The sequence below is a fragment of the Bufo gargarizans genome, chromosome 3 (assembly GCF_014858855.1).
Source record: "Bufo gargarizans isolate SCDJY-AF-19 chromosome 3, ASM1485885v1, whole genome shotgun sequence".
NCBI classification, from domain to species: domain Eukaryota; kingdom Metazoa; phylum Chordata; class Amphibia; order Anura; family Bufonidae; genus Bufo; species Bufo gargarizans.
The window spans coordinates 333,773,912-333,786,283 of NC_058082.1; the positions used below are offsets into that span (position 1 = coordinate 333,773,912).

Sequence of the window (12,372 nt, forward strand, 5' to 3'; positions counted from 1 at the left end):
TATCTATGGGAGGTGTTGCGAGTCATGGGGTTTGGGAAGACCTTTTATCTCCTGGGTTCGGTTGTTATACAATGGCCCCACTGCTAGGATACGGGCGAATGGGGGAACGTCGGATTCGTTCAGTTTGGGTAGGGGGACCCGTCAGGGGTGCCCATTGTCCCCCCTTCTGTTCGCTATCGCGATTGAGCCGCTTGCCTGCGTATTACGCTCATCTGACAAGATTGTGGGATTTCCCTGCGGGACTTGGGGGGGAGAGGGTGTCCCTTTACGCTGATATGTTAATATATCTGGGCAATGTTGAACAGTCATTAGATCCTGTCATGGCACTTATACGGGAGTTGGGTGATAGGTCTGGTCTCCGTATCAATTGGGACAAATCCACTCTACCGCTGGATGAATCTGCTGTAACTCTTGTCCCGAATTCTTGTCCATTGCAGATCGCGCATCAGGTCAAATCCTAACAGTTATATTAAACTGAATGTTGAGCAGTTATTAATCGCAATGCTGGATAAAATTAAGGCGTGGTGCAAGTTACCGCTATCTGAAATTGGGAGAGTTAACCTTCTTAAAATGATTCTTATGCCCAAACTCATGTATATATTGCATAATTCCCCAGTATGGATTCCTCGCAGAATATTCATAAAGATAGGTTATTTAGGGATTTGATCTGGTGCCATAAAAAAGCGCGGATTGGACTGGACACTCTGCAGATGGGAAAAGAGGAGGGAGGGCTAGCAGTACCGAATGCATGGCTGTATTACATCTCGGCCCAGTTACAACAGTTGAGGGGATGGGGAAGAACTCCTGGAGATGTTGCCTCAGCCAGATTGGTGGCACATATTATTGGGCACAGTTCTCCGGTGGCTCTATTTGAAAATAGCGGAATTGTAGGTAAGCTGTCGGGGCACCCCACACTTTTTATGATGCACAAGGTTTGGCAGAAAAGCCGGGCGCTGTTATCAGTAAAGGGGTTTATGCAGTTTTCCCCTATTTGGAGAAATCCGCACCTTCCTGAACTATTCCAGTTAGATGGCTTCTCACCCTGGGAGCGCAATGGAGTGAGATTTTTATGTCAACTTCAGAGTGCTGCTGTTTTCAAGTCCTTTTGAACAGTTGAGACATTTATTTGGTCTCCCACACACGGCTTTCTATCAATTTTTGCAACTTCGTCGTGCTTTTCAGACACAGGCTAAATCTGTGTCGTTGAAATGCACTGTGGTCCCGTTGTTTCAGCAACTTCTCACAAACAGCTCCTCGAGCGGTCTGATATCCTCTATTTACAGGAACTTGTATATGAAGTCATTGAAGCAAGAGGTCTTAGCAGTCAAATCTAAATGGGAAAGGGAGGTCGGGCCAATATCAGAAGAGCAGTGGAAATCGCTTTTGGCGCTCACTCCACAACTGTCAGTTTGCGAGGGGCAGCGTATGTCACAGCTGTTTTTAATACACCGGGTGTATAGGACGCCAGAGTTTTTATGCCGGATAGGTGTTTGGGAAGATGTGAATTGTCCTAGATGTGGCAGGGGCCCTGCATCCTTGTTACACATGTTCTGGGATTGTGCGGAGCTCTGGAACTTTTGGTCCGCGGTTTTAGCCCTAATAAAAGACTCATAATATTGCAGTTCCGCCTGGTCCGAGAACGTGTGTGGTCGGGATATTAGACATCAAAAATCGTCATCATTGTTTGGGAGTTCAGCGTCTACTATTTCAAGCTAGAAAACTCGTAGCTAGATTTTGGCTTAGACCTCAGTATCCGACCTAGGGGAGAATTCCTCAATAGAATGTCAGATATATTACGCTTAGAGAAAAGTGTGTATGTGAAAATAAACTGTGCTGGGAAGTATGACAAAATATGGGATAACTGGGAGAAATGCATGGTACAGTGTCCAGTCTAGCCTTTCCTTGTAGTTGGACTACGGGGTAGGAAGAGGCGCAGTATTTATATAGGCTCTCTATCTCCTCTATCCTATTTTTCTCTGGATGTATGCTGTATGAAGGTGTGTAGTACTACGCAGGTCGTGTGTGAAGAGGTCTGATACACAGACAGGAGGAGTACACCAATGGATGTGCCTTTGACATGTTAATAAGATGTCCAATCTTGGAGTATGGATCCGCTCCATCGCTCGGGTGGGGGTACTGTGCTTTAGTTGGGTAGGGAGGGTTGGTTTCCTGTTTATAATTTATTGGATGGGAAAGGTGGTTCTGTACCAGATATACTTTGTAACTAGAATACATGATTTTATGCTTCTTGTACCATGGTTTATGTTACTTGTGATACTTATGTAAGTAACTATCTGCCCGATCGTGTAATGCTATGGTATTTTTGTCATCAACTGTTGCATGTATGCTGTACAGAATGTCTTCCTTTTGCTTTTTTGTGATTTTTGGAAAAATCAAATAAAAATTATCTGATTTAAAAAAAAAAAAAAAAAGCAGACAATTCAAATTTAGAAAATTGAATTTTTGAAAATGTTTGGTAAATTTTGGATTCTTTTATAAATAATGGTGAAATATGTTCACTCAAATTTACCACGGTCATATTAAGAATAATGTGTCACATAGAACATTATCAGAACGGCTTGGAAAAGTAAAAGCGTTCCAAAGTTACCACATAAAGTGACACATCAGATTAGCAAAAATTGGCCTGGGATTTAATGTGAAGGGGTTAAAGACAATTTGTATAATCATTAGAAACACAGTGAAAATACTAAATATTTTCACATGTTTCTCCTCCATTTTGTGGGCCACAGCTGCGTCCCACCCCCTATGTTTATATACAAGGCAGCTCAAGGGATGTGCAGGCATATAGTGCGTAGCCGCTGCAGCCCATTACTGTCCTAATCTGTGTATTGCTAATAACAATGGCTGCAGCAGACACGTGCCATATACCTGCAAGTTACTACTGCTGTATACAAACAATGAGAGTAGGATTGGAGCTACAGCACAGAGAACAAAGTGTGTGGGATTTAAAACTTTTTTTTTTTTTCTTTTCTTTTTTTTTTTTTCAGGCACTTGGGGTACTTTCACACTAGCGTTTTTCTTTTCTGGCATAGAGTTCTATCCTAGGGGCTCTATACCGGAAAATAACTGATCAGTTTTATCCTAATGCATTCTGAAAAGAGAACAATCCGTTCTGGATGTATCAGGAGGTCTTCAGTCTTTTTGACTTTTCAGGACGGAGATAATACTGCAGCATGCTGCTGTTTTATCTCCGGCCCAAAAAACACTTGCCTGAATGCCGGACCCAACATTTTTTTCATAGGAATGTATTGGTGCCGGATCATTCAAATTGCCGCATTGACAGATCCGGTATTCCGGTCTGCACATGTGCAGAGCTTTCAAAATGTGAAGAAAAAAAATACTGGATCCGTTTTGCCGGATGACACCGGTAAAACAGTTCCAGTATTGCAATGCATTTTTCTGACTAGGCATTTTTCAGAATGATCAGGATCGTGATAAGGCTACTTTCACACTAGCAGCACGGACACCCGGCAGGCTTTTCCGTCGGGTGAACAGCCTGTCGGATCCGTCCTGCTGCTAGTGACCGTGTGCCCCCGGACTCCCGCTCTGTCTCCATTGACTATAAATAAATGTCAGACATGTCGTAGTTTTATTCCGGCAGCCTCTCCCCGTGCACTGCCGTGCCTCCACCGGAACTCTGCTTCCATTATGGTCAATGGGGACAGAGCGGCAGGACGGATCCGACAGGCTGTTCACCCGACGGAACAGCCTACCGGAGGTCCGTGCCGCTAGTGTGAGGGTAGCCTATGTCAAAAAAATGCATGATGAATCAGAAAAAATGACATGGGTGCGTAGCAGCTGCAGCCCATTACTGTCCTCATCTGTGTACTGCTAATAACAATGATTGGCTGCAGCAGACACGTGCCATATACCTGCATGTTACTACTGCTGTATACATTTTTTTTCACACTTGCGTTGTTTGATTCAGGCAGGCAATGGAACTGCCTGCCTGAATCAAACAACGCAAGTGTGAAAATACCCCTAGTGGCATTGCAAGGGTTGTAAGATAACTTTGACAACCCTTTTAACGTTCTGTATAATAATTGTTGGATACCCCATATGCATGCAATAATATGCTTACCTTTGCTTACAGAGTTCACTCGTGAGGTGTCTGACACACAAATGCCTTTGGTAGCTCCTGTCATTCTCCCAGAGATGTACAAGATCTTTACTATGAGCGAGGTGTGTTAAATATATTTACCAGTTTTTGCATTGTTAAAGGAGCATTCCCATCTCACATTGGGGGGCATATTGCTGTTTATATGAAGCAATGTTTTATTTATCTGCCGTACGGTTAAAATGCAGATTATCAATAAGTAACAGTTAAAAAATTCACCTAGTAATCAGTTAATATATATTTCCAGGAGGAATAATAGTTGGCAGTGTGGTATGAAAAGTGGTACCAGAAATGTTTTATAGTGACTGCAACTATTAAAACCAGGGTGGATTTGATTTAAATCACTAGTTAGTAAGGCTTGATTTAAATCATAGCTTAATACATAAAGACTAATTCTTGCTGGTATAACTTATAATATGCAAGTAGATGAAGATTTTTAGAATATCAACTTTTCATATTAGTTTGATTTAGGTTGATTCTGTATTCATAGGTTTGTAGAAGTTAGGATTAAGGTCTTTTTCTCAACTCACTTCATGTTATAACATTTTTGCTGTGAAGAAGAGGCATGTGATCTCTGCTGAGCCAAATTCAGTTTTGAGAACTGCAAAATAAAACCTAGCATCTGTGATAATATCTTGTAGGCAGATAAACTGCCCAATAATCTTACAAAAACCTCTGGAAGGGCATAACATTGTGAATGGACAAAGGGGGAAACTAACTCTCCTTAGGGAGAGAGCACCTTAATCAGTGTGAGGAGACTTTTAGGCCATACATGCTCCTCTGGAATACTGGGAGGGAAGAAATGCAAATTAGCTCTTAACAAGCTTTGCCTCTAATGCCACCAGATGTAAGGCATCTCTCCTATAAGTCAATATTCAGCTCTTAAAATAAGCCTTGAGACATGACTTGGATATTAACCACTTCAACGCCGCTAGCTGAAACCCCCTTAATGACCAGGCCACTTTTTACACTTCTGCACTACACTACTTTCACCGTTTATTGCTCGGTCATGCAACTTACCACCCAATAATTTTACCTCCTTTTCTTCTCACTAATAGAGCTTTCATTTGGTGGTATTTCATTGCTGCTGACCTTTTTACTTTTTTTTTGTTATTAATCAAAGATGTAACTATTTTGCAAAAAAATGACATTTTTCAGTTGTAAAATTTTGCAAAAAAACAACATCCATATATAAATTTTTTGTTAACAAAATTTATTGTTCTACATGTCTTTGATTTAAAAAAAAAAGTTTGGGTAAAAAAAAAATGGTTTGGATAAAAGTTATAGCATTTACAAACTGATACAAAAATTTGAATTTTCGCTTTTTGAAGCAGCTCTGACTTTCTGAGCACCTGTCATGTTTCCTGAGGTTCTACAATGCCCAGACAGTACAAACACCCCACAAATGACCCCATTTCAGAAAGTAGACACCCTAAGGTATTCACTGATGGGCATAGTGAGTTCATAGAACTTTTTTTATTTTTTGTCACAAGTTAGCGGAAAATGATGATTTTTTTATTTATTTTTTTTTCCTTACAAAATCTCATATTCCACTAACTTGTGACAGACAGACAAAAAATAAAAACTTCCATGAACTCACTATGCCCATCACAAAATACCTTGGGGTGTCTTCTTTCCAAAATGGGGTCACTTGTGGGGTAGTTATACTGCCCTGGCATTCTAGGGGCCCATATGTGTGAGAAGTTTGCAATCAAAATCTGTAAAAAAATGACCGGTGAAATCCGAAAGGTGCACTTCGGAATATTGGTTAAATGCCAACTTTGTATAAAAAAAAATTGAAAAAGTTGTCTTTTGCCAAGATATTTCTCTCACCCAGCATGGGTATATGTAAAATGACACCCCAAAACACATTCCCCAACTTCTCCTGAGTACGGCGATACCACGTGTGACACTTTTTTGCAGACTAGATGCGCAAAGCGGCCCAAATTCCTTTTAGGAGGGCATTTTTAGACATTTGGATCCCAGACTTCTTCTCACGCTTTAGGGCCCCTAAAAAGCCAGGGCAGTATAAATACCCCACATGTGACCCCACTTTGGAAAGAAGACACCCCAAGGTATTCAATGAGGGGCATGGCGAGTTCATAGAAATTCTTTTTTTTTTTTTTTTTTTTTTTTGCATAAGTTAGCGGAAATTGATTTTTTTTTTTTTTGTTTTTGTTTTTTTTCTCACAAAGTCTCACTTTCCGCTAACTTGGGACAAAAATTTCAATCTTTCATGGACTCAATATGTCCCTCACGGAATACCTTGGCGTGTCTTCTTTCCGAAATGGGGTCACATGTGGGGTATTTATACTGCCCTGGCATTTTAGGGGCCCTAAAGCGTGAAGTCTGGAATAAAAATGTCTAAAAAATTTTACGTATTTGGATTCCGTGAGGGGTATGGTGAGTTCATGTGAGATTTTTTTTTATTTTTATTTTTACACAAGTTAGTGGAATATGAGACTGTAAGAAAAAACAAACAAAAAATAAATAAAAAATGTCTGCTAACTTGGGCCAAAAAAATGTCTGAATGGAGCCTGACAGGGGGGTGATCACCCATATAGACTCCCTGATCACCCCCCTGTAAGGCTCCATTCAGACGTCCGTATGATTTTTACGGATCCACGGATACATGGATCGGATCCGCAAAACACATACGGACGTCTGAATGGAGCCTTACAGGGGGGTGATCAATGACAGGGGGGTGATCAGGAAGTCCATATGCGTGATCACCCCCCTGTAAGACTCCATTCAGACGTCCGTATGTGTTTTGCGGATCCGATCCATGGATCCGTAAAAATCATACAGATGTCTGAATGGAGCCTGACGGGGGAGATCAATGACAGGGGGGGTGATCAGGAGGTCTATATGTGTGATCACCCCCTTGTCATTGATCACCCCCCTGTAAGGCTCTATTCAGACGTCCGTATGCGTTTTGCGGATCCTATCCGTGGATCCGTAAAAATCATACGGACGTCTGAATGGAGCCTTACAGGGGGGGGGGGGGGGTGATCAATGACAGCGGGGTGATCAGGGAGTCTGTATGGGGTGATCAGTGGTTAATAAGTGTGGGGGGGGGGGGGGTAGTGTAGTGTAGGTGGTGTTTGGTGCTACTTTACACAGCTACCTGTGTCCTCTGGTGGTCGGTCCAAACAAAAGGGACCACCAGAGGACCAGGTAGCAGGTATATTAGACGCTGTTATCAAAACAGCGTCTAATATACCTGTTAGGGGTTAAAAAAAATCACATCTCCAGCCTGCCAGCGAACGGTCGCCGCTGGCAGGCTGGAGATCCACTCGCTTACCTTCCGTATATGCGTCCACCCAGAAGAGCAGGGCCGCCGCCATGACGCAATCCTGCGTACGGTGGTCCTGTAGCGGTTAAATAAGCCAGCACCTCATCTGCAGACAGCTGTTTCGGACACAGACCTCCTACCCAGTTAAGCCAGTACTCTCTGCTCTGCACTGATGAGGGGCAATCACCCCGAAACAGCTATCTGCAGATGAGGTGCTGGCTTATTTAATATCCAAGTCATGTCTCGAGGCTTATTTTAAGAGCTGAATAATGACTTATAGGATAGCTGCCTTACATCTGGTGGCATTAGAGGCAAAGCTTGTTAAGAGCTCATTTGCATTTCTTCCCTCCCATTGTGAATGGATTAATGGAATTTATTTACCCAAATTTTTTTACATATACAGCCTTGGGCTACTTTCACACTGCCGTTTCTGGGTCCGCCTGTGAGATCCGTTTCAAGGCTCACAAGTGGCCCAAAACCTATCATTTTGAGTGGATAAGGATCCGTTAAGAATGCATCAGTTCGCCTCCGTTCAGCCTCCATTCCGCTCTGGAGGCGGACACCAAAACGCTGCTTGCAGCGTTTTGATGTCCGTCTGACGAAACTGAGCCAAACGGATTCGTCCTGACTTGCATTGTAAGTCAATATGGACGGATCTGTTTTTATTGACACAATATGGTGCAATTGAACATGGATCCGCCTCCCATTGACTTTCAATGTAAGTCAAAACGGATCCGTTTGCATTATCATTTGGTAATGCAAACGGATCAGTTCTGAACGGCTATAAGCGTTTGCGTTATAGGTGCAGATCCGTCTGTGCAGATACCAGATGGATCCGCACCTAAACGCAGGTGCGAAAGTAGCCTAATTCTACATAATTAAAAAAACAAATCCTTATTTCATGATGGCATAATCTTTGGCTGGTAATATATTTTCCTCTAAAAGCAAAAAATCTGATTTTAAATCCCCGAAATCCGATTTAAAGGTACCTGTCACCAGTTTCTAACCCCCATTTTTAAAACTATTGTTCTGTCCATGGAGCCCTTGTGATTACTAAGGTGTTGTTAAAAGCTAAATCTGCTGGTTCGTTTTGATAAAAAAAAAACTTTTATCTAACCTGTCAGTCATGTAGATAAGGTGCCCAGGGCGTTTCTCATGGTCTGAAGATGCCGCCGCCGTTGGTGCCCAGCTCCTCCTCCGCTCTGATCAGCGCCGCCTGAATGTCAAGAAATACGCCTCCGGCTCTCCCTCAGTCCCCCCTCCTTCTTTTCTAAGATCCCGCGCGTGTGCACAGGCCTGTGCCTGATGCGCCCGTGCGGACTTTTCGATTCAGCCTCATTGAGCGAAGTGCGCATGCGCAGACCATGAGAAACGCCCTGGGCACCTTATCTACATGACTGACAGGTTAGATAAAAGTTTTTTTTTTTTAATCAAAACGAGCCAGCAGATTTAGCTTTTAACACCTTAGTAATCACAAGGGCTCCATGGACAGAACAATAGTTTTAAAAATGGGGGTTAGAAACTGGTGACAGAGTCCCTTTAAATAAAAAAAATCTTATTTTTATATAAAAAAAATCATTGATTTTATCCACCCTGATTAAAACAGACATGTCAAGAAAGCTTTACACATGCCCAAGACACTGGTGATTTCATCTCTTTCGGTTTCTTCAGGTATATGGAATTCGTACCCGTTCTCGAGCTGTGGAGATTTTTACTACATGTGCACACATGATCTGTACGATGGAGGAGCTGGAAAAGGTTGGATATCTTACATTATTCTTGTGATATACTTTCGTATGTGAAGTGTCAAATATACTTTACAGTAAGGATGGGTCTTAAAGGGTTTCTGCAGTTTGTTTTAACTGATCTATCCTCTGAATAGATCATCAGCTTCTGATCGGTGGGGGTCCGACACCCGGGACCCCCGCCGATCAGCTGTTTGAGAAGGCAGTGGCGCTCAAGCAGCACCACGGCCTTCTCACTGTTTACCGCTGGCCCAGTGACGTCACGACTAGTATCAACTGGCCTGGACGGGGCTAAGCTCCGTTCATTTAATTGGTAAATAGTGAGAAGGCTGCTGTGCTGCTGGAGCGCCGCTGCCTTCTCAAACAGCTGATCGGCAGGGGTCCCGGGTGTCAGACCCCCGCCGCTCAGATGCTGATGATCTATCCAGAGGATAGCTCATCAGTTAAAACAAACTGTAGAACCCCTTTAACAAGTCTGTTGAGTCGGTAAACCAAACTGGAACCATGGGAGCGCACACAGGCACGCATCTTGAATCTATTCTGGAGTTGCAGTCAGGTTGGGTAGAAATGTATGGAATAAATAGCTTGTTGCATGTTTCTGTTCTGTCAATCTAAGGCCCCTATTTATCCAAATACAGTGATGACTAATTATACACGGGCCATATATAAATAGTCAGTGTGGAGAAAGTCAGTAAGTGTTTTTTTTTTTCTTGGGGTACTATTTTACTGAAAGAGTGGGTGAAGCTTTGGAAATCTACAGTAAGTGAATTTAAGAAAGTCTGCGATAATCACACATCTATTCTAAGATGATAAAATATAAGGGCAGACTAGATGGTCCAGGTAGTCTTTTTCCACTGTCAGCCTTCTATGTTTCTATAAACCTTTTAATGAGCGAATTTATTCCTAGTTAATAACATTGCTTGTGTTCAATTCCACAGGGTGTGGCGCATGCGCTCATCTTTCCAGTGATACAGCAATTCACAGAGGCATTTGTCCAGGCCCTACAAATGCCTGATGGCCCCACTTCTGATAGTGGCTTAAAGATGGAGGTGTTAAAGGTACAGTTTTGAAACTTTCTTAATTTCTTTAAATAAGATCTCCCACAAAAAGTTATTCTGACCTGCTAGAAAGGTACATGATGTAATCTGTAGTAATTGTTATCTTCTTACCAGTGACTGTCTTTGTGAGTTATCCTCTCCCTTCTGCTTCTCAGCTGTGTCATGTGACCAGCAATCAGACTCCAAATAACACAGCATCTTGTGTGTGGACAGGAAGTCAGTTTCTCTATGTATTCCTATGGGAGCCTCAGTCTCATAGGAGTGAATAGAGACATAACTGACTTCCTGTCCTGTGTCAGTTGGAGATCCGACTTGGTCACATGACAGCTAAAAATTAGAAGGGAGAGGATACCTCACAATAGCAGTCACTGACAAGAAGATTACATTCACTACAGATAATATTGTGTACCTTTCTAGCAGGTCAGAGAAGATAAAAAAAAAATTGCGGGAGTTCTTTTTTAAGGCAATCAGACTCTAGCAACACATGCTGTATGTTTGCAGCATCATGACATCAAATGAGTATGGGGCAGGCTTGTGAGTCCTACACTTATCCACAGTGAACTGTGATCATGGTCCTTTACCCCTAAGATGTGGCAACCTATAGTGTCCTTGATTGGCGCTTCGGCTGTAAAATCGCTGTAAAATCGCTAGGCGCTGATCAGTTGCCTAGTCCTAACAAAGGCTCTCAGGCCTGCCATTGTAAAATGGTTACTCAAAGCAAATTTTCTTCATAAAATTAAATTGTTGAAAGTAACAAAGCAACAGAAAACCTATATAAATTTGCTATCTTTGTATCCCTACTGACCTGCAGATTTAAGGTAACATGTTAGTGTTAGCACGCAGTGAACACTGTAGAAACAACACCCCCAAAACTATGGCAAAATTGCATTTATATAAAAAAAATATTTATTTTTATTTTTATTTTCCTTGTGGCTCTTTTTCCCTTCCCCCATGACAGCACCACAGAGAGAGAGAGAGAGAGGATCTGCCCCCAGGGACAGGAAACCTGCAAAATAAAAATGTGGAGCCTCTCTCCCACCTCAGCGGTTTCCCGTCCCTGGAATATACTAAGCCTCATTAGAAGACCTGCAGTTTTCTTTCAGGTACCGCTAGTCTGGAAGTCCCAGAAAGGTTCTGGAGGACTAGTTGGTAAATTTCTGCTGGGGTCTATCGCCCAAAGGTTGAGCTGGCAGGACCATACGAGCCAGTGGAGGTCCGGGGCCTCTGCTTGTTTCTTGCGGCAGGTACCTGGGTCCCTCCAGGGGAGTAAGGCCGCCTAGTGTCTGGAGTAAGAGGGGGTGATGCATTCCACCGCTCGCAGCCCGGCATCAAGGAGTTGTATTCCGGTGGCCTTTCCCAGCGTATGGCACAGGAGAGGCGACGTGCAGTGAGAACGTTTCTTCCGGTAAGGCCGTGCGTTCCACGTGACGAACTTCTGGTTTGGGCCGATTTATGCTTTCCACAGGCGAAGGCATTCCTGGAGAAAGGTGTAAAAGAGGGTGGACACCAGCGCGGGCTGGCGTGCTCTCGTGCTACTCCTGCCTGTGGATTCTTACCTTCTCATTATTTCCCTGTATGTTATACAGTCTTCCTGGTGGGGTCAGATATAAGGTATGTTCCCTCCATACTGGAAACATGTTGATTGCCTATCTTTTTATTAAAATATTGTCTAAAATATGATGGAAGAAGCAAAGAGACCTGATCTGGCAGAAGGGGAAAGCCTTGTGCCGGTACCATTATTTTATTGAGGAAGTGTGGGTAAGTGCCCAACTATGGTACTAAATTGCTATTTTGACTGCTTTATTTTAAGGAAGACCTAAAAAAAAATTGCCCAAAAGAAAGAATAAGGAATTTGCATTATGTGGGTGTCCCTTATCCTCTTCATATGCCAAAAAGCTTTGCCAGCAGTGCATTTAACCCTTTCATGACCAAGGGTCATTGATGCCCCAGTGTCCAGGTCAAAATTTACTAATCTGACATGCGTCACTTTATGTGGTAATAGCTTTGGAACACTTTTACTTATCCACGCCATTCTGAGATTGTTTTCTCGTGACACATTGTACTTCATGATAGTCATATATTTGAGTCAATATATTTCACCTTTATTTATGAAAAAATCCCAAATTTACAAAAAAT

General features: G+C 42.6%; 1 protein-coding gene across 1 annotated transcript in view; it reads left to right on the forward strand.

The window, feature by feature from the left end:
- Nucleotides 1-12,372, forward strand: part of IPO9 (importin 9) — a 130,031-nt gene that overhangs the window by 24,775 nt on the left and 92,884 nt on the right. The window contains exons 5-7 of the mRNA XM_044287319.1: nt 4,115-4,203; nt 9,105-9,191; nt 10,117-10,236. Coding sequence (XP_044143254.1) covers nt 4,115-4,203; nt 9,105-9,191; nt 10,117-10,236 — 296 coding nt within the window. The remainder of the gene's footprint in view (nt 1-4,114; nt 4,204-9,104; nt 9,192-10,116; nt 10,237-12,372) is intronic.